Source organism: Chenopodium album, chromosome 25, assembly GCF_948465745.1.
Source record: "Chenopodium album chromosome 25, dcCheAlbu1.1, whole genome shotgun sequence".
In the NCBI taxonomy this organism is placed as follows: Eukaryota; Viridiplantae; Streptophyta; class Magnoliopsida; order Caryophyllales; family Amaranthaceae; genus Chenopodium; species Chenopodium album.
The window spans coordinates 22,748,102-22,771,466 of record NC_137858.1 but is presented as its reverse complement, the minus strand read 5'-3'; the positions used below and the strand labels follow the sequence as shown (position 1 = coordinate 22,771,466).

Sequence of the window (23,365 nt, the reverse complement as noted above, 5' to 3'; positions counted from 1 at the left end):
TCTTTGAGTACGGAAGTCGAAAATTTTCCAGAATGCACCAAACTTTCCCTAATACTTGCAGAAAATTGGCGCTGCTCTTTCGAGTCTGTCGTTGGGCTTTTCCTTCTATCGCCTGGCGACAAAATTGTCGTCTGGCGACAGTATACTCCCCTTATTTTTAAATATATTATTAATGAAATTATATTTTATTCATAATATTTATTTGTATTTTTTTCGGATTTAATTTCAAAAGATTCAAATTATTTTTGGGTTTGATGAACGATTTTATTACAAAGAACTTTTTATGAACCTTTCTTCTATAATTTATGTCCAACAACCAAACCAAACCCACTTTACTTTCTTAATTGACCCATTAATTTTATAAGGCCCAATATCCTTACTTACCCTAGTACTCTCTCTCCTATAAATACCCCATACATCCCCAAAAAATTCCCCACTCAAAAGGTTAGCCTTATTTTCTTTCTCCTTTGTTTTATTAATTTGTGTAATTATAATTATTGATTTTGGGTTTTGATTTTATTATTTGAAATTAATTTAATTAGTATCTAATTGTATTTTAATGATTAAACTTTATAATTTCAGATTTTATAAATGTTATAATTTTCAGATTTTGTAAATTTTATACCCTATAGGGTTTTTAATTATTGAAAATCATGATTTTAGGGTCTTTATGAACAATTGATTTAGGGCTTTTATGTAATGATGTTTTGAAATTTTGGTGATTATAACTACTAATTAGTTTAACTTAATTCCAGATTAATTTGAACACGTAAATTCGTATTTTAATTTTTAGATTTTAGTTCGTTAATATTAATCCCGTTTTAATCCCAATCAGGTTCTGAATTCATCCGATTCAGATAAAAAAACTAGTGTTTTCCATGTGGAAACGATGTTTTAAGAATTATATGTTGCATTAATTAGAGTTTTAAAATATTCTACAACGAATCATATGTTGCATTACTCTATCCAAAATATTTTGTCGAATTATATTTTAAAATATTGTAGAATTATATGTTACAAAATATTTTGTAGAATAAAAGATATAACCGAAATAGTGGGACGGTGTCAATTTTGGATAAAGTTTCGTATTTCAATCATATCTTTTTCGTTATAGCTCGGAATTAATATTATAATATATCATTGGAAAGATAATTTCAAGAGCTATCCAACCATATAAGAATTAGATAAAAACTATGAAGCACGAAAATAATATCTAACAATCTTTTAACGTCTTTCAATTCGAATCGAATTACTAGAGGAGTTATATTCTATTTCAAACTCTTTAATCTTATCTTTTCAAAAAGGATAATTAAGATCTTTTAGAAGCTTATAGAAGCTTCTAATTAATCCTAATTGGTTTAGGAATGAGGTTAAATCCTTTGGACCCTCCACATGATCATTGGGTCGTAGGTAAGGTGGGCTTAGGTTCGGTTTAGACCCAGTTTAGTATTTTGGACATAACTTATTCGTTATAACTCGGATTTGGGCTTATAACATATCGTTGGAAAGCTCTTTTCAAACCCCATCCAAATATTTAATCATTAGACCCAGATTATAGACCAAAATAAACTGGTCTAAACATTTTTATAAAATGGACACGAAATGAATGATTTTAATGGACACGAAATGAAGAAAATAAGTTATGGTTTGGGAAAATGGGCTATGAATTGGATTGTTTATCAAATGTATTGAATGGAACATGGATTTAAGCACTCTAAAGATTACATACTCAACCCGACCAATAATGGCAGTAAAAGGTTGTTCATCATCGGGTTTGGTTTTGGGGAGACATTTTTAGGTGTCTACAGGGTGCTTTCTCCTTATAGCTAGGAGTTGGGATCTCATCTAGAAAGCAACAATCCAAAAATATTTTGAACCCAGGTTGTCTTATGCCATTTACAACGAAAGGTTCTGGAAATTCATAACATGGATAATCCTCTCCCTCTCTTATAAACTGTCCATTTAAGGTAAGAGGGTATTGATCCATTGGCACTACTTTCTTTTGTGTGCGAGCGTTCCTACGTGCCTTTGATTTTTCCCGGGCTCACTTAAGATTCTCGAGAGTTGGTTCGAAACCAAGTTCGAAGGTATCTAACTTAGGGAGGCCAGGTAGTCCCATATGTTTGGCTATCTCTTTCTTCTTTCCTAGAGTCATTCCAGGGAAGTGTCCTTGTTTTCTCAAGATAGCATTGGTTACCATGTTTGAGTGGAGGTCATAGTGAAGAGGGGTCCTTTCATCTTCCTCTATCAAGGAGACCTCTTCATTAAATCCCCACAAATCTTCATCATTCTCATCATGCTCCACATTAATAAGCGGATTTTCTATTGTTTTGATTCTCATAGGTGAAGCATCGATCGTAATCGGTATTCCTCCAACTATGGCTTTTACTTGTTGATGAAGAGATGAAGGGACGGCCTTTAGGTCATGAAGCTAAGGGCGTCCCAATAGTAGATTGAACGATGCCTTAATGACAACTACTTGGAACGTAGTAGCATGTTCGATTTCTCCCGCCGTTATATTCATGGTAATTGTACCTAATGTTTGGCGACGTGAGTTATCGTAGGCTCTTATTCCTTGTGTTGATGGGGATAAATCCTCATCTCTTATTCCTAACATCCTCACAGTTCTAAGTGGGAAAACATTAATTGCCGATCCATTATCTACAAGAGTCATAGGGACGTTCATTCTCTTACAGATTACTGTGAGGTTAAGAGCTTTGTTATACCTGTCACCTTCCGGCGGTAGATCCTTGCCGGAAAAAGTGATCAAATTGATGGGACTTGGGAGATCACTCGTGAGGAAGTTAGCCAACCCCTCAGGAGTGGTGTCCGAATCTATCCCTACTTTAGCTAAAGCATCCATGACTGCAACTCTATGCTCTCGGGATGTAGCTAGAAGTTTCCATACGTTCATTTCGACCTTAGTCTTTTTTAACTGTTTGACAACACCATTGTCTTCTATAATAGGTATGGGAACTTGTTGAATAGTAGGTATAGGTTGTGTTATGATGGGAGGTTGCATTCTCCCGGACCTTGTGAGGACATCTATAGGTGAATCCTCTTCGTCCCAAATGTCACCTACTGGATATATTGCCGAAAGTGGAGTTTCTTCGACATCTTTGAGGTAGACATCCTCATCATCACTGTCCCACACTCCATTAATTGTAGCTTCTTGTGGGAGTTGGACTAGCTTCTTGTCATCAATCAGTCTTTGGATCAATTCTTTGAACTTGAAACAATTTTCTATTGTATGTCCTCTTTATTGATGATATGAACAGTAATATCTATCTGTCCTTTTAAGTGACTCAAATGGTCTCGGTTCGAGAGGTTAAATCTTACCATTCCCGGAGAGCATTTTGAACATGTCTGCATAAGATGTCCCAATTGGAGTGTATGGTCTATTGCTCCTTTTGGGGGTGCCAATCACTTTGAGGGAGAAGGATTTCTTCTCCCTTGGTGGAGGCTTATTTTTGAGTAGTTCGTTGCGTTCTTTTAGAACCTCCGTGGCTTGGTGTATCAACCTGTTTGCTTCTGACATAACCTGCATGAGCATATACACTTTATGTTTAGTTGCAAGTTCTTGCCCGTAAGGGAAAGAGTCATTAGCATCCTCGAAGATTTCCTCTTCTTCAATAGTCTCAACAGGTTTAATAAGACTTGATGGGTCAACTTGATTTTCCTCATCGTGAATAGCCAAAGAATCCGATAGTGGTGTAGTGTTGATGCTTGGTTTCTTGCTTGCAGGGGGCAATGGAAGTTTGTTATTATCAATTAGATCCTGGATAGCTTCCTTTAGCTTCCAACAATTTTCCGTGGGACGGCCCCTACCTTGATGATACTTACAGTGTGCGTTGGGGTTCCAGCTAGTCGTTCTCCTTTCAACAGGTAGGTCCCCAAACGGTCCAATGGGAGTTATAAGACCTTTTGCGTGTAGGAGATCGAAAACGGTGTCATAACTCATGCCGATAGCAGTAAAGTTCTTCCTAAACGGTTTCTTTTGTCCTTGATTATTCATAGCAAGGACTTCATTCAAATTAAAGGTGCCAACATTGTTTGAGTGGGCGGTTTTAGAAGAAGAAGGATTGTCGTTCTTCTTACCTATCCAGCCACTATTGGAGTTATTGTTGTTAGCAGCTTTTTATTTAGCTAGGTCGTCTTCAATATTGATACTAATGTCATAGACGACCTTGAAAGTGTGCAAATTGTTTTGGTACTTGAGATGCTTTGAGTATTTTTCATGGAGGTTCTTGATAAACATCCTTAAAGATTCTTTTTCACTAGGCACCTCAACCATTTTTGCAGAAATTTCCCTCCATTTGTTAAAGAAGGAAGTAAAGCCTTCAATTTCCTTTTGTTTCAGTATTTCAAGTTCCCTATGATCGGTTTCAACTTGAACATTGCACTTGTATTTATCAATGAAAGCACTTACAATAGACTCCCAACTAGAGGTTTTCTCTTTGTCAAGAGAAAAGTACCATTGTTGACATACAGTTTCTAAAGATAAAGAAAACACAGAATGAAAAGCTTTCTTATCTATTCCCTTAATGTTCATCACAGATTCAAATGCTCTTAAATGAAAATAAGGGTTATCCATTGGCTTGAATTTCGGGATGTCGTTGGCATTGAACTTCTGCGGAAGAAGGTCCTTGTCCATCGAGACCCCTTGCGAGCTAATTCCCAAGAATCTATAGTCATTAGATAGCTTGCTCAAACTTTCCTGAATGAGCTCCATTTGTTGTTGTCTTGCCGGGTCATTGATTTGAAGAGTTAGACCCTTCAACATCTCAGCCAGGTTAGCCACCTGTCCCTTAACCTCATTGAGTTCTTCTTGACTTGCCATTATCTTCTTAGTTTTCCTTTTCCTACCAATTGGCTTATCAAAAAGTAAGACTTGAACGAAAGTTTTGTCCTTGATTAGACGCCCTTCCTTTCTTGACCACGCGCTATAAATTAAACCATATTCGTTTTAATGACTCGACTCAAATTGACTTTGATTTTATGGTTTAAATAGCAAAAAAGAAAAGCAAGAATAGGGTGCATATTTTTGGGAATGGGTTCAAACAAGTGGTTAATTGGAGGATTAATATCCGACTTACCCCCCTAAAAAAATGACGGAAAACACGCATTCAAGACTCTAGACATGGTCATGGTGTGACAAACATGTTAAGTGTGTGCTTTATAAGTGTGTGTAAGTGACATGCTTTGACTCTTGTGTGTGACCAAGGGACTAAGTGCCTAGACTCAATTAAGGACTTAAACATGGTTAAACCATTAATAAACTGGTGAAACTGATTAGTAGACTGTTTAATTAGACTCGTCGTGATGACTCGAGTAAGAAACTGGACTGTCGCCAGAACAATAGAACTGTCGCCACTGTTCAAAGCCTATCGCTAAACGACAGAGTTGTCGCCAGGCGACAGACAATAAACAGAGGCGCCACAACCCGGATTTTTGCGCCATTGCTGGAACATTAATCTGGACTGTTTCCAGTAATTTTACCCTAAGGAGACATGCCTAAAGTCGTATTAAGTTAGATTGATTAATTTATTAGCTTTTAATTAGTCTAATTAATTAACTAATTAATTATACAAAGTCCTTTTTAGTCATTAATCGGTTTATTTAGACTTAAACACAAGCCAAACAAACGGTTAGCACATATATAGTATGCACAAGCAAAGATGCACAAGTAGTTCATATAGTCACAATATGATGCAATGAGTTTGCAACCTAACCATGGCTCTAGTTCTCTAAAGTTCAAAAATATGGGTAAGTCAAAGAGGGTCTATGGTTATGAGTCCGGATGCATCGCGCAGAAGCCTTACCTTTGGAAGGGTTGGCGCGTATGGATGGGACCCCGCAAGTTAAAAACTTGCTTCCACGGTTTGGTGGATTCACAAACTCGGATGTACCCGTAGTTGCCAGGAGCGTTCGACTGGGTAGATGGAGCGTGAACCCCCAGAGGGTTATGGCCATATGTAGAACACATATGGGTTTCAGAAAAGTGAGAAAAACTTAATCAGGAAGTAGAATCGAGCCAACAGTACTAGAAATGGTCAAAATAAGAAGGCAGAGTTCCGGCTCGGTATTGGAAGAACTTGGCGCCAGACTACAGGGACTGTCGCCGCAAAAGAACCCCTGTCGCCAGACAACAAAAGCTCTTTACAGGCGATAAGCCTTGTTTTCTAGACGCTAGTTCCTACATGCCTTGGCAAGTATATGTGTTCTTAGAATTTTCCAGATTTCGCAGTATTATTTCGATTCTAGTTGTGTAAGATATTTCTCAAATTTCCTACGTGTAAAATCCTATGTTTTTTATTCATTTCGGATGGTCTATCCAATGAGGACCTTTTTTATGCATATGACAATAATGTTAATCAAAATTACGCACATGAAAACTTAGAACTTTTCAAGTCTCACCGCTCATTCTAAATTATTGCCAAAAAAATTTCAGGAATTAAAATAGAAATCGTCCCCAGTGGAGTTGCTAAAAACTGTAGGGAATATTTCAAACATCATAACACCAAGCTTGAACCCCACTGTGATCTCCAAAGAGAAAGAAAAGAGAGCAAAAGAGTCGCCAACAAGTTTTAGGAACTTGTAAACCAATCACGAGGTGAAGGTTACACCCCTTAACGATCCATGAGATCGTCAACTCCATAAGGTCTTGAACCAAATAGGGTTCGAGGATGAGGGTACGAATCCAATCTACAAAAGAAAGGACCCGCCCTATAAAATAGGCCTCTACTTTATTCTACTCGTATTCATGTGCGCTTTTTGACTAACATGGAAACAATAGGTTAATTCTAAACCTGTTTAATCTATGTTGGTTAAATATTAATGCACAAATAAAACTATTATTGGCGATCACTTGAATTAAAATCATATTAGCCTAAACCAAATTATTAATTATCTTATTAAGCGTGATTTCAAGAACAAATTCCCTTACATAAAAGGCGTGATCAAGCAATAACAATAATAATAATATAAATCAAGCAGCATAATAATAATAATAATAATAATAATAATAATAATAATAATAATAATAATAATAATAATAATAATAATAATAATAATAATAATAATAATAATAATAATAATAATAATAATAATAATAATAATAATAATCATAGTAACAATATTAACAATAATCATGTTAAGGCATAATAAAGCTTAATAATGATAGCAAGATCCTAGGCATGATACTAACAAGATTAATAACAAATCCTTGCATGTCACTAAGAAATAAAGATCAAATCTTTAAACCTGACATGGTACTAACATGATTTTAGAAAGAATAAAGGCACCCTAAACAGGATTCTAGAAAGCAATAAATAACGTCATAACATGATACTAGGAATATTAATCAAATCTAAACATTCTTTTTACATTGAAAGGGAGTAAACTAATTTACTTATTTTGAAGCCTCGTACCTCTTTCTTATAACAAAATATACTCGTTAGTAAACTTCAATGAAAATAATTAAATTAAAGAATTGAATTAAATAAAGTTTAGACTGGATTTGGGGCCAAACCCTCAGAAATTATCAACCTTGCACGTCTAGGGCAAAGGCAACTTCGAACTTGGTTAGATGTATCTAGATCTTGTGTATGCGGTATTGTGTTTGCAAAAGGGTTGGTTTAGAAAGAAAGAGAGAGAGTATATCAAGTAAGCCTTTGTGAGAGTTGATGATTGAAAAACGGAGGTCGAGGACCCTATTTATAAGAAAAATAAACCTAAAAAGCATAGAATTTGATAAGGAATAAAACTAAACGCTGTCGCCACAAATTCACTCTGTCGCGAGGCGACAAGGTCTGTCGCGAGGTGACAGACTTTTCGTTTGGCGACAGCCTGGCTTTTACGCGCTTTCCACGCGGAATCCGATCTTTAACTAAATTTGATCTACGGAATCCGTACGGAAGCTAAAATCGTATAAAAATAATAATAAAATAATAATATTTTATTCCAAATAAAAATCCATTAAAATATAATCATTAATCCTAACTCTATTAGAATTTAAGTGAACCTTCTAGAGACTTCTAGAAAATTATAATTAATCCTAGTAATTTTAGGAATAACAATTAACATTGGGCCCTCCTCTAGATCATTGGGCCACATGTAAAGAATAAACCGGGCCTAGTTTAGTATTTTGGCCATAACTTCCTCAATATTCATCGAAATTGGGCTTATAATATATCGTTGGAAAGGTCTTTGCGAGCCCCATCCAATTACACTATTATTGGACCATTGACAAGGACCAAACTAAACCGGATTGACTATTTTTTTAATAAAATAAGGTCGTTTTCAAAAACAGAGAGAAGAGAATTTTAATGAAAACTACCCGCAACACTTGACTTTTCACACTTTCACCTTATTTGATTATGGTTCGTTGGAAAGGCATTCATCACTGGGTTTGGTTTTGGGGAGACACAAATGGGTGTCTACATTACTGATATGTCACTCTTAAGAAACAGACAACACCTGAGCTTGGAATCCGAGCAGATAACTTAATTTCCGCACGTTTTACTTCGAATCCATACTAACTTAATCTTTGGAGGCAGACCACCGACCATTCAATGCTCCGTTTGTTTTGCAGGTACAAGCGTCCTTGCTGAATCCAGTGTTTGAGTTGTAACTCTCCTGAGGGACATAAAAAAAAACCCCGAAACATTTGGCGCCGTCTGTGAGGAGAGTACCTCTAAGATGGCTTCACAATAGCATCTTGTGCTGCCTGCAGTGTTTATCTTAGCTCGTGCCTCCTCCAAATCAACGAAAGCACCTTAAGAAGATGACGAGGCTGAGTCGTCATCAGAGCTCTCAGTAGAGCTGAGGGACTGCCGACTGGTGCTAGCAAGGTCCTCCCTCAGTCTCTCCTCCGGTGCCTATCCAGAAGGCTTGGGTCCTGACTGATTTTTGGCCTCCCACAATATTGAATCATTGGGAGTGCCGCTAGAGGTTGGGGAAAGGTTATAGGTTGGAGTTGGAAGAGGGTCAGAAGAAGGGCTTGGAGGGTTATCAAACACCTCATCAGCAGGCGCCCTGATGGAGCCGTCAAATAGTCGACCCCTCCGAATGGTAGAAGGAACCATCCGAATTATACTTTCTTGAAGTTCTCTTTGTTCTGGCCATAGTGTCCTGCACAGTCACAAAAACGGTCAGATTCGGGGAAGTTTGCATAGTAGAGTCCTGATGAGTGACATTTATGTGACTCTTAGGGAGTATTTTAGAGTCTTTTTTATGCTTTCTTTCTCGTGTTTTTCACTTTTATTCTCTTGTTTTCTTGCTAATAAAGTTTGTAGTCCATTTTGTGTTTTCTTGCGTTTTAGGGGTATTTTCGTCTATTCCACTATACTCGCTTTACCCTCTTTTATTGTAGGTGTTGTTCGAGGCTCGAAATCTAGTTTGTAAGGATCTCCAAGTGTTTTGGATGCTCGAGAAATGGCCTCGTGTCGTTTGGTTGGGTAGAGTTCAAGGCAAGGAGCAAACTTCCACTCATAGCTAGCGCTCTCGTGCATCACCATTATCACATGCCATGGTCCCGAGTGCGCAAAATTGTAGATTTTGGGGCTGCCTTGTTCATCACCATCGTACGAGCATGACGCTCGAGAGCGCACTCGAGCTCACCAGCAACCGTGCATCCTTAGCTCGAGGGGAGCGCTAGCAACAACAACAAGGGGTGCGTGAGCGCAGACCCTTATGTGCGTGCGCACGGGTGTTGTTGCGCGCACACACTGCCTTCTCCGTCCCTCTTTATTTTGTTTTGTTATTTATACCCATTTTATTTAAGGGACGATGGGGGAGTTTTAGAAAAGAACTTCCTCTCATATTTTAGCTTAGGTTGAGAGCTTCTTTCTCTAGGTTTAGCTAAGGATTAGAATAGTTTAGAGAGAGAAAGTGAGGGTTTCACCATTAATGAGCTTGGATTTTGAAGAAGAAGATTGATCATCATGTTTGTAGACTTTCACCTTCAATCAATGAGAGTTTCTAACTCTATCTCCTCTATTTTATTTGCTTTCTTTTGATTATTGTTTTTGTTGTTGGTATTGCTTGTTAATCATGTTGATTCTTGATTATTTGTTGATTAATCTTATTGTTATCATGATTAGTGAGTAATTCCCCCATTAAGGGAATGGTTGTGGTGTAGTTGGATCTTGAGCATGTTCAAGGGTTTGGAATTGATTTATTGTGATTAAAGTCTTTATATGCTTGATATTCTTCAATCTACTTGCAAAATGCATGTTGTTAGTTGATTGGGAGTGAATCTTTGCTAAAATGAAATGGAAGTTGGCTTAGCTAAGTTCATTTATATCGATTGTTATTTGATAGTACCTCCTAGCATATGGTTCTAATGTGGAGCATAAAGGCTATGTTAGGAGAAGCCAATGAACCCCGGAAGGTGGCTAGGTTGGACCTTACTTCGATATTCGAGCATGTTTAGTTCATAATTAATTCAAATACTATGCCTTTGTTTATGCTTGAGTGATTGCTATTCCTAGACCATTTCCCTTAGTGTTTTACTTCTAGTTTAGTTGTATTTTAGACTTAGTTTACTTCCCTTATTCCGGACTAGCTTAGTTGTTGATAGCATTTGGTAGTGTTTATCTGTTCCCTGTGGTTCGACCCCTCTTCTTGCCATATACTCATATTAGGTTAGTTGAGTGTTATAAATTTTATTTGATTTAGGTGTAGTTATCTAACGACGCAATTATTACCTTGTCAAGTCCTTGACCAAGCAATCGGCACCGCTAGTTCTAAATTCAACCGTCCCCGGTGACCGGCTGATCACTATCCTATGCCGTGCCGTGTGCGTTTGGGAAACCATTTTTGAAAAAAGAAAGAATGCAAAATAAATCAAAGAAAGGATCAGGCGGTTACCTTAGAAGAAGGTACTAGGAGGCGCTTGGTCTCAGGTTCACTGGAACAGGCAGACGAAAGGCCGAGTGTCAGATGCTTGAAAGTCAAAGTCTTTAAAGTCAGAAGTTCTAAGATTCTCCCAAAGATTTGCGTAAAGGTGTGAATCTAAGGGGGGGGGGGGGGGGAGTCAACCTTTCTATTTATAGAGGGGGTTAAAAGCGGGGGTAAGACCCTAGATTCCCCCTAACAGTAAAAATTCAAATCCGGCCAGCAAAGGCTGACACCTGTCACAGGCGACACGTGGCAAGCGCGTGTCCCCTGTGAGGGGCAAATGATTTGGCTATTTTATACCCTGCCAAGTGCCCCACTCAGAGCCTGACATGTGTAACTGGAAGGGGCGCCAGCTTGGACCTTCCAGATGGTGACACGCGTCGAGCAGATGCTGCCCCCTAGGAATGGCAGCATTCAAGGCCGAAATCCCAAGGGACCCTAAATAAAAGGCGTGCCCTTTCCTAGGTCATCAAACCCTAGGAAAGGGCATACTTCCCAAGGTCCCTATAAATAGGGAACATTCCCCCATTTATTGGGGCACGTTCTAATCATTACTGATTTGCCACTCTCAAGAAACAGACAACACTTGAGTTTGGAATCCGAGCAGATAACTTAATTTCCGCACGTTTTACTCCGAATCCATACTAACTTAATCTTCAGAGGAGGACAACTTTCATTCGGTGCTCCGTTTGTTTTGCAGGTACAGGCGTCCTTGCTGAATCCAGTCTTTGAGTTGTAACTCTCCCGAGAAACACAAAAAACCCCGAAACAATAGGTATTCAAATAAAGTTTTATGATACTCCATCCGTTCCTTCAAATTTGAATCACTTTGTATTTACACGGTTCTCAATAAGCGTCTTTGACCATTAATAATTTAGACTATGTATGAGTAAAGTTTTTAAAAAGTTGATGTTTGAAAAATTTATCATAAGGAGAATCTAATATGATCAAACTTGTTAATTTATTTTGATTGTACAAATTATAAAATGTGGTCAAAGTTAAATATTAGGAACAGAGATAGTATAATATTGAGTTAAGTATAAAACAAGGGACTCAATTCTTGCAAAATGTGGGGAAAGGGGACTCTATTTATTTTATAGAGAGAAAAGGGACTGGGCTAGAATGAGTTTGGGTTTTCTGTGGGTTCTAATTAATTAAGGGAATTGAGTCCCCTTGGTTAAAGAATTGAGTCCCCTTGGTTAAACAATTGAGTCAATTTGGTCAACTAAAAAAAAAGAGTATGTTTTTCTTGTTTTTTTTTTGGTAAATATTTTAATTTAAGACCAATAAAAAAAAAAAGTTCCTTACTCTTTTTGGAACAAAAATAAAGCATAAAATTACAATACTTTGAATGTTTATTTTCTTCATCATCTTCATTACATCCTCGACCTTCTAACTCCACATTTCTCTTTAATTAAAATTATGACCATCTCATAAACTAACTCTGACTCACGTGAACTGTCAACCAACCTACCACCTAATATAATCACACCCATCCACTTGTTTATAGTTTGGGCATATTAGAATCTCATAAAAGGATGCTTGACTTTCTTAGAAACTCTCCTTAATGACCTTCTATTGCAATATACACTAGGCTTATCGATAATTTTTTTTAAAAAAAAAAAAAAAAAATTAGGGCCCTACAAGCCTTCACTAAAATTACGATGTGTGCTTCTACTACAAATGCAAGACAAATAAGCTACAAAGCAGAGAGATGAAGAATATTAAAAAATTATTAAAAGAATACTTTTTTTGGATAACAAACATTAAAAAAATTTCAAGAACAAAGCTTTTGTATTGTTGTTGTACTTTCTTAATTTCAAACAGCCATATTTTCAAAACAATCAGCAGAAATTATTAATGAAGGAATTGAATTTGTCTGGTTTAATCAAGGCAATAATGAGGGGACTTAATTCTTCTTGGGTTAAAGGTGAGTTAAGTCACCTGAAAATACCTCCTAACACCAGAAATTTAACCCTAGTCCCCTTTTCCTCTATAAAATAAATAGAGTCCCCTTTCCCCACATTTTGCAAGAATTGAGTCCCCTGTATTATACTTAACTCGTATAATATTTGAAATAATTTTAATTAATATTTAATTACATAAAAATATTCCATAAAATTTATTATTTATACAATACTTTATACTTTAAATAAAGTCAAATTAATGCATTAACGAATGTACAATGTTAAATGTGTCAAATATCTTCAAATGGATGGAATAATTGATTTAAAATCCCTACCAAATTTGCGTCCCCAAATCTGCCGCGTGACTGCCCAAAAAAATAAAAATAAATATAAAAATCTGCCGCGTGACAATATTTGATCCTTTTGCAAAATTACTCTCTCTGCCCTTTTCGCATATTCCATCCCACCATCGCTGAATAAACTCCACACAGTTATATACTTGTATAAAATAGAAACCTCCACATATTAATTCCAAGTCCAGACTTCTCCGCCTCTCTTTCACAAAACTTCTTCTTCTCTTTTTTCCTTCAAATACCCGTAAAAATTTCTCCTTTGCTTTTTCTTTTTTAAAATAATAATTCATAATTTTAATGGCTATTTCGTTTTCTGAAGAATCATCGTCTTTGATTTGTTCTTCAATCTTCAGTTGGTCGCATTCAATCAATTACTCGTCATTTTTAAAGTCTTCTTCTATCAATTTAGATCAGCTTTCTTGTACTTGTTTCTGACACTTTAATTCTCCCTCCGCTGCCGCCGTCGTTAGATTTTTTCCTGTTTCAATGGGAAAGCGTAAGTTCTCTCTCTCTCTTTTTTTTTTTTTTTTACTCTTAATCTGATTGATTATAAGATTAACGTAATTTTAGATTATGTTTTGGTTTTGTGGGTTGATTGAATTACGAGTTGTTATCCTGATTTTATTAGTCGGTGTTCAAATTCTGTTGATTTAGTTTGTGGGTTTTTGTGGGATTTTTGAATTGATTTGCTTAACAGTGATTCCAATTTGGTGAATAAATGTCGATATTATTGGTTGTTACTGAATTTCTGATTATGTAGGATGTATGTAGGATATTAAATTCGTGAGTTTTTGTCGTTGTGAATTTTAATTTGGTGCTGTTTTTTTTAATTTTTAATTTGGGCGTAATTTTGTTGAATTGAATAGGCAATTCAAATCGTAAGAACGCAGCAGCAATGCTAGATAGCGACGATACAGATAGTGTAAGCTCGTCGTCTTCGGTCCGTTCAGATCTTGTTTCAGTTGGGGTTGGTGCGGAGGTAGAAAAGGATAGCCTATTGGATCAATCGCTTGATGCTTTATTTGAGAAAAGGTAGCTCCTTGTTAAGTTAATTGAGATTTTGAATACTCTTTGTTTTGTAATTAGTTACTTCTTACTTATAGTGAAAATTGGGATGATCAATTCACCACTTTACATTGAGCTTCTTTTTGTATTTGAATTGTTCAAGGGGTTCAACAAGGGAGAAGGCTTTGGAATCTATTATTGATGCGTTTAGTCAAAACTTACAGCATGAATTCGTGGAAAAGAAGTAAGGATTTTTTTTTTTTAATTATTTTAAATTAATCTCACTATTTGTATCTTAGGTCTTAATTTTTTTTTGAGTTGAAGGAAAATTGAAATTGCTTTTTTTTTTTTTTTTTTTTTTTTTTATAATCATCATGGTAAAGCAATTAAATAATTATTGATGTGTTAATATATGTAGGTTGCTCCTTGTTCAATATTAGTGGAAGTATTGGGGAAGAATCAATAATTAGAGAATCTGTTTAACTTATCACAGTTGATGTTTTGGCGCCGTTATTTGATCTTAAGTTTACATCTTTAAAGGAAATTTCATTATTGTTTGTAGTCTTCGTACTAGATTTCATTATACTGCACAGGATAGCTCCCTTATCCTTATTGTTACCTTTTTTAGCAAGGGATTTCTGAAATAAAATAGCTGGGTGTAGTATAGTTGTCTGTGTAGTATGGATAATCTTCTATTACTCTTCACTTCTGCATTGACTGCCATAGGGAACTAATGGGATTAATGATTATCTGATGGATTTCTTATGGCTTTTGCTTGCATCTTATATATTTATTTTACTTGTATGTCTCATCAGATTTGCTACTCTGCTTCATCAGTGCCTGAATTCTATTAAAAAGGGCTCTGGGAAGGAGACAATTTCGGCGTCTCAGGCTATTGGTTAGGCCTCTCATCTTGTGGATTATTTTTTAATGTTATTCAAGTTAAATATGAATTGCTAAACTATAGACATTGTATAGGTCTATTGGCATTGACGACTGGCCCAGGGAATAATGCACGAGAAATACTGGAGGAATCAATCCCTACAATATCTCAGGCTCTCAGGTCAAGAGCTGAATCATCAAAAGTTGCAGCGGTGAGTTTAATTATGGACTCTATACCTCGTGTGGTGCTTCATACATATAGTTTTAAAATATTAATGCTTTTTCTGTTTTGATTTTGTTATTAAGTTGGTAGATTGTTTGGCTGTTATCACCTTTATTGGCGGGGAAGAGCCTGAGGAAACAGAGCGGTCAATGCAGATAATGTGGCAAGTTGTTCATCCCAAAGCGAGTACTAATGTATGTGTAAATGCAAAGGTTTTCGCTTGATAGAAAATACTTGTATCAATGTTTATTGTATACGAGCTATATTTTGCCTATTATTAATGTTGTATGGATCCTGCTTATACTAATTTCTTGGTGGTCAAATTGGCTGCAAGCCTGCAACCTTACCTTTTTTAAGCTGGAGTTTATATTTCTTCCAAACAAAAAAAAAAAAATTTTAAAAAGCTGGAGTTTATTTTTTCATTTGATATGAATTTATAAGTTGAATTCTTGAATGGAAAGTCACAACTGATTTTTATTATTCATCACTCATTTGGCATCACTTTCCACCTTCAATTATTGGTTTTATGATTTTGGAGGTTATAACATTTAAATAGAATCAGGAAATAAAATTTAGTTATGCCTACATTAATCATGCTGATTTTTGAAATTGGCAACAAAAAACTGGAAGCTACTTTTTGTAGTTTCCGCATTGTATTTTTAGAGTTTTCTAAATAACAGAAAACCGGGAACAACCCCAATGATAATGAACGGGTCCTTCATTATCACTCATAACTTTTAAGACACATGAAATCCATACACAGGATTTTCAATTCTTTTGGGGAATGGGAATTGGTAATTAACAAATGAATATTTACTCTGCAGGTAGTGGCAACTAAAGCTTCACCAGCTGTCATCGCAGCAACAGTATCAGCATGGTCGTTTCTCCTCACAACAATTAATTCATGGAGTCTAAGCTTGAAGGATTGGCAAGAGTATGTTGATGTCTTTTGTTGTTTATAAGCTCTATGTAATGATGCTTATGCATTTGAACCTTGATTAGTACCAGGTCTTGTTTATGTCCTTATATTAAAGGGAAGGAGCTATGACATTAGATTTGCTGAATGTACTATTAGAAAAGAAATTGAAATGGCTTGATGTGTTCATGTTATATAAAATGATGGTGGTAATCTTTTTTTCAAGGAAGGAGATGGAAGGATGTTGTACAGGAGCTATGTTGTGTAGTGGGTTTAATTAACTTCTTAGCTTTTATAAATACAGTTATGGTTTTGATGGATAATAAATGCTGAGTTATGTAGAAGGTTTACAAGAAGAAGGTTAATGTGGTATTATTGTGTGGTTAAATGATTTGAAGGGTGATGTAGATGGGAGGTGTAGGAAATTCAACTGCATTATGTCATACTAATTATTTGGAGTCTTATATTTATTATTTAGCATACTTAAAGTAAGCTTGCGGCCTAATCTATTTAATAAAACAAATGCAGGTACATTTCTTATTTGTCTACTCTGTTGGATAAGGATGATCGTGCTGTACGCATTGCGGCTGGTGAAGCACTGGCTGTGATATTTGATGTTGGAGATTTTGAAAGATATTCTAGTGAAAGAAATGGTTCCAGTGGAGACACGGAGAGTGCTATTAAAGAAGGCTATATACACTTAAAAGGATTGAAAGGCAAAGTCCTGAATCAAATACGAGATCTTGCTTCTGAGGCTGGTGGCAAAGGAGCAGCTAAGAAAGATCTTAATAACCAAAGGAACTTATTCCGTGATCTTTTGGATTTTTTGGAGGTTCTGCTTCATTCTTAATTTTTTTAAAATTTTTTTTTTCCGGTGTGTGTTTTGTACAATATATACTAACGATGGCTTGGTACCTTGTTTTTTCAGGATGGTTATTCTCCTGAATCCTCAACAAAGATTGGTGGTGAGACTTTAACCACATCATCATGGTCAGAGCTTATTCAGGTGCGCCTTTCTGCTCTCAGTTTTGATATTGTATTGCTTCTGTATTTTGTAATTCTATTTCGTTACAATTCTTACTTTTTGTATGTGGCTCTTTGCAGTTAAACTTCCTCAAACATTTCCTTCGGGGAGGATTTGTAAAGCATATGTTGGTAGGTCTCTTCATTGTCAGTTTACCACTTTTGTTTGTATTATATCTTGCTTTAAGTTTTTTGTATGTGCAGTTTCTATTTATACCTTACCGGTATCCAACTTTGTAGGAAAATGGATTTTTGCATGATGTCTTTGGATTTACGCCAAAGAAAAAGATTGTGGGCAGCAAAGATCAGTCAATGGATAAATTAAATGAGAAGGTTAGTCAATTACTGCCTTTTTTTGGCTGAGAATTTAATTATGCCTTTTGTGGTAATTGGCTATGATTAAGTCAGTTGACACTTTAGAAGAATTGAATAACTTAATTACTAGTAACTCAATTGGTCTTGTATGGACCCGGTCTACAATAAATTATTGTAGACCCAAAATTTGACACTTTCAAATAATATAATAACATTCTGGATGATATAATCACTGTTTTAGATGATATAATTATCTTTTTGTAAGTTATATTTTGAATTATATAATCTCATATTAAACCATTTAATGAGATTATATAATTATCTTTAGGATGATAAAATTTAAAAATCATCTTTTTTGAATGATGTAACTTACTATTTGATACTTTTTATAATGATAAATTCACTTTTTAAGTGATACATTTACATAACAATTTCAGAATGATATAATCACTTTTGTAGTAATATAATTACATTTCGTATGATATAATCACATTCTTATGGTATACTAGAAGGTTGGGTCCACAATAAGTTATTGTAGACCGGGTTTATTCTAGTCTTTATATAATTATTTTTGGAGATATTCCCTATATGTATATATATATATATTTAGGGGAAGACTCTCATGAGAATTTTTCTTATGTGAGAACATTTTTTATGTTCTAAATTTTTACTCGTATGTTCTAAATTTTAAATTTGATGTTCTAAACTTTTCCTTAGGTGTTCTATTTTAAATCAAATGTTCTAATTTAGTATTCACATGTTCTAAACCATAAATAAGTTAAGTTTGATGGCATAAATTTTAAATATCTTGTTCCAAAATTTTAACTTATATGTTCTAAAATTTAAAACGTGTGTTCTAAGATTTTTAATTATATGTTCCAGATCATAAAGCGTATGTTCTATTTTTTTATTCGCATATTCTATATTCTATATCAGTTTGTTCTAAATTTTTATTCTCATGTTCATAATCGTAAATCAGATGTTCTAAATTTTACTCATATGTTTAAAATTTCATAAAGCAAATTTTATAAACTTTTAATCACTCGTTCTAAATCTTAAATCAAATGTTCAAAACATATTATTCACATATGTTCAAAATTTTAATTTGAGTCGCATGATCTCGCATGTTCTAAATTTTAAATCAGTTCTCGTATAAGTATAAATTCTCACATATAGACCTATTCTCACCAAATCTCTCCTATATGTATGTATATATATATATATATATATATATATATATATATATATATATATATGTATACATACATACATATGTATATATATATCTATATATATATATATAACACGTATCACTTTCTGGTCCTTCGTCCTTGGTAATAATTTTTTTTTTAATAAAAAAAAAATTAGAAAATTTTATTTAAAGAAGTTATTTAAAAGGAAGTTTTTGTCAACAATATAAATTAGCAATAATATTTGCCTTTTTGATGTTGATATGCAATTAACAACGGAGAATAAGGAAACAAGTAATCTTTTATAAGAAGATGTAATTTTAGTGTAATACATTTTAAAAATGCAGTTGTTTATATATACTATAAACATTTACAAAATTTTCGATCTATATATGTATATATATTTTCTAGAAATCACTATACTATATAATTGGAGAAATTTTATCAAAAATGCACTTCGTAATTCATTACATAATCAACTACACTTCCAAAAAAAAAAAAAAAAAAAGAGCTGCACTCTTATTCATTTTATTTTATTTTATTTTATAAAATAATAAGTCCAATATAATATTTTTCTTCTCATAATTTTAGTAAACCGTAGAGTAATGTCATGAATCAATTCCTCTACATAAAATTGATTTTTTATGGACTACTCATATAGAGAGTTGGAATTTATTAAGATGAGCATGACTTTTTTTGCCTTACTCTTTGATAATCGTGCCTTTTCTCATGCTAGGCAGACGTGTAAATCGTAGATTACTTAGTTGCTAGCTCGGATATGATTAATTACCCCAAATATGTTTGTATTGAACCATTTTTACAAACTTGATGTAAATTAATAAAATGCTCATGCTACCTTTCCTTTAAAAAAAAATATAAAATGCTATCTTTCCTTAAAAAAATAAAAAAGTTTACGCAATATTTCATTATTAATTTTTTTTTTTTTTATAAATACGTTTATTTTGTCTAAGATCTTTTAATTTGTCTTATGTGAGAATTTTTCTTTTGTGAGAATACTCTTTATGTTCTAAATTTTTACTCGTATGTTCTAAATTTTTAATTTGATGTTCTAAACTTTTCCTTAGGTGTTCTAAACTAAATCAAATGTTCTAATTTAGTACTCACACGTTCTAAACCATAAATTAGTTAAGTTTGATATCATAAATTTTAAATAACTTGTTCCAAAATTTTAACTTATATGTTCTAAATTTTAAAACGTGTGTTCTAAGCTTTTTGATTATATGTTCCAGATTTTAAAGCGTATGTTCTTTTTTTTACTCGTATGTTTTAAATTTTTTACTCACACTTTTTATATTCTTTATCAGTTTGTTCTAAATTTTTATTCACATGTTCATAATATTAAATCAGATGTTCTAAATTTTTCTCATATGTTTAAAATTACATAAAGCAGATTTAATAAATTTTTAATTACTTGTTTTAATTTTTAAATAAGATGTTTTAAATATATTACTCACACAGATGTTCTAAATTATTACTCATATGTTCAATATTTTAATATGAGTCGCATGTTCTAAATTTTACATCAATTTTCATATAAGTATGAATTTTCACATATGGACCTATTCTCAATGGATCCCTTCCCTATATATATATATCCCCTAATCTGTTACATTCACCACCTCACACACCCCCCCCCCCACCCCCCCCCCCCCACCCCCCCCCCCACACACACACACAACTGCCCCTTGTCATCTTTCTAGATTTTTTTTCTCTTGGTTCTTTCTTACCTAAATGTACATTTGTAGACCAAGCAATGACACATACATTACTTTTTGTATTTTGATCTTTCCCACCTTAAAATTTCATAAACCATATTATTTGTCGGTGATTTTTTTCCAGTAAAATTAATCAATTACTCGAGTATAAGACTATGTTGAATTAGAGGAGATCAATAGAGCCTAATCTGTATGGATTTGAAAAGATCAACTTGATTGCAAGAAAATTTTTACTAGCTTAAAGTACAATCAATGCAATAAATTTTACTAGTCTAAAGTACACCCAATGCAACAAAATTAACTAGCCTAAAGTACACCCAATGCAACAAATCTACTAATCTAAAGTAGATCCAATGCAACGAAATTAACTAGCCTAAGTACATCCAATGAAAATAGTAGGAATCAAAAGGCTGCCATATAGTTGTGGCTGTAGCTTCACGAGCAGCTGTTAGCTTCCATCCCCTTTCTCTTTTCACGGAGTTTTACTCACCATTGCCTTGCTGTAGTTGACTTGGTAGGCTAACAGCCTGGTGAACTGGGAACGGCACTTGACATCCAAAATAACGAGAGATGGAAAAAATGCTCATCTGATTCACCTATTCTACCTAATATAGCCTAGGTGGAAATGTCTGGTTTTGACTAGTCCCAAGTACTTGGTCCTTGGCTAATTACTTTTTACACACAGAGCTGTAATTTTGAAGCTATAAATCAACAAAACTCATTGAAATAGGTGAAAAGAACAAATCAATGGAGCATTTTATCTGTAACGTGTTTCATTTGCCTATTGAATTCAAAATTATGAACACACATAGGAATCATGTTCATAAAATTACCACTGGAAACTACTTTTTGTACCTTTCATGTTTTTTTGCTTAAGATGAACCTGGTAACTCAGCACTTGCAATTGTAACGACCAGGCCATATAGTAATATTTATGAAAATTAGTAATACAGTGGAGTACAAGGAGGGATCACTCAAATGAATTGAGCTGGCAAGGAGGGGCACTGGGGGAGTATGTATGTATATCAAATATGAGATAGTATCTTTGAGTCTGGTTAAGATGCTGCAATCAGATGATTGATGTTCTCCTTACATGATTTGTATTGACAGAGATTGTACAAATCACCAAATTCTGCACTTGCCAAAGCACGAACACAGTATATGAATAAGCAGCGGATGATGTTACAGGTATAATTTTTTTCTCAACACACTTGCTTATGATTTAAAATAGCTTAATAGCCTATTATCTTATAAAGCCAAGTATCTTTCAGGATAGAAAGACGGGTCATTTTGCTGTTGCTGCTGAGGAAGAATAAATTACCCCGCAAATCTCTTGTAAATAGCAGGGGGGTTATTCTGGTGATCAGTTCACTCATTTGTCACCTTCATATGTAATCTTAGCATATCTCATTGTGGCTTGAACCATTAAAAAATTTATTCTTGTGTTCTATTCTTAGATTCTCAATTTCTGATTTATTGGATAGAATTGGTGGTTATTGTAAAGCTTTTGATAGATCGTCTGGAATTGGCTGAAGCTTTATTGTGTTTGAATAATAGTGTTTTTTTTTTTTTTTTTTTTTTTTTTTTTTTTGTTTGTTTGTTTAATCTTTTGGCTATTTCACAATTGCTGTATGCGGTATAGTTTGGTGAGGTTTTGCTCAACCTAAAAGTGTTGTTTTCCTTAAGGGGTACTGTTTGGGGTATTTTTACCCTTGACACTTGGACCAATGAGGGAATGCCACATGTCAGAGGCTGGCAAATCATCCCTGACCATTCCCCAGCTGACACATGGCACTCCCAGATAGAGCTGTCAAAAGTTGACCCGACCCGAAATACCAAACCTAACCCTAACCCGTCTGAACCCGAAAAAAATGGTGACCCGAACCCGACCTAACCCGACCTGAAACCAATCCTAGACCCGAGTTGACCCGAGTATTTGAGACCCGAACCCGACCATGAACTGACCTAGAGAGGACCCGACCCGAATGTGAGCCGAAAATTATTGACCTGAACCGAACCCGACTCGAACCCGAGAATGACCCAAACCCGATTTAACCCGTCAAAACCCGAATTCAACCCGAACTGTTACTAACCCGATCCGAGTTCAACCCGACCCGTTCCTAACCCGACTCGAATTTAAACCCGACCTGAAATCAACCCAACTTGTTATTGACCCGACCCGAATTTAAACTCGACCTATTACTAACCCGAATTTTAGGATTTAGAAATTTTTAAGATAAAAAGAGTACTCCGTATTGACTATTGAGTTTCAGGCTTTTTTTTCAATTTATTAACATGGATTCCAATTATAAAACAAAAGTGGTCTTTCTCATCTTACTTGACTTATCTCTTACATAATTCTCGTCAAAGAAAAACTGAACTGGACAGCAGCCAAAAAAAAAATTTAAACAAAAAAAATAAAAAATACACAGGACCCAGACAATAGCAGGTCTTTCTCATCTTACTTGACTTATCTTTTTTTTTTTTTTAATTATTATTATTTTTTATGGGAATTCAAATTTTATTATTCACTTGTCTGTTTAATATTTTTTTTTAGATAATGTTTGAAATAACGTAATTTAATTTGGAGTTTTAAATAAATTAAAAAAAAAATGTAAGTGGACCCAATATGACCCGAAACTAAAACCTTATTAATCCAATATTTGATACCGGAATTCGAACTTGACCCGACTTGATTATTATAACCCGCAAATTATTGACTTGAATGGAACCCGACTCAAACCCGATAATGACCTGACTTGGAAATGACCCGACTTGATTATGTCCCGTAAATTATTGACTTGAACCGAACCCGACTCAAACCCGATAATGACCCGACCTGATTATAACCCGAAAATAATTGACTTGAACCGAACCCGACTCGAACCCGAAAACAACCCTAACTCATTTAAA

The 23,365-nt window shown here is 34.6% G+C and overlaps 1 protein-coding gene across 1 annotated transcript; it reads left to right on the top strand.

Annotated features, from left to right (window-relative positions):
• Positions 1 to 13,330: 13,330 nt before the first annotated feature.
• LOC145614912 (uncharacterized) lies at positions 13,331 to 22,006 on the top strand. The gene is made up of 13 exons (XM_081669986.1): positions 13,331 to 13,658; positions 14,029 to 14,194; positions 14,331 to 14,411; positions 14,983 to 15,065; positions 15,146 to 15,261; positions 15,356 to 15,466; positions 16,097 to 16,206; positions 16,717 to 17,020; positions 17,117 to 17,194; positions 17,293 to 17,343; positions 17,452 to 17,544; positions 21,563 to 21,640; positions 21,724 to 22,006. Exons 1-13 carry the CDS (start codon positions 13,649 to 13,651, stop codon positions 21,766 to 21,768), a joined length of 1,326 nt encoding a protein of 441 aa, XP_081526112.1. The 5' UTR covers positions 13,331 to 13,648; the 3' UTR covers positions 21,769 to 22,006.
• The last annotated feature ends 1,359 nt before the right edge of the window (positions 22,007 to 23,365 follow it).

Coding starts and splice junctions, on each gene's coding strand:
- LOC145614912 (XM_081669986.1), top strand. Junction 14,412..14,982: donor CATGAATTCGTGGAAAAGAA/GTAAGGATTTTT, acceptor ATGTCTCATCAG/ATTTGCTACTCTGCTTCATC. Junction 17,195..17,292: donor CATGGTCAGAGCTTATTCAG/GTGCGCCTTTCT, acceptor GGCTCTTTGCAG/TTAAACTTCCTCAAACATTT.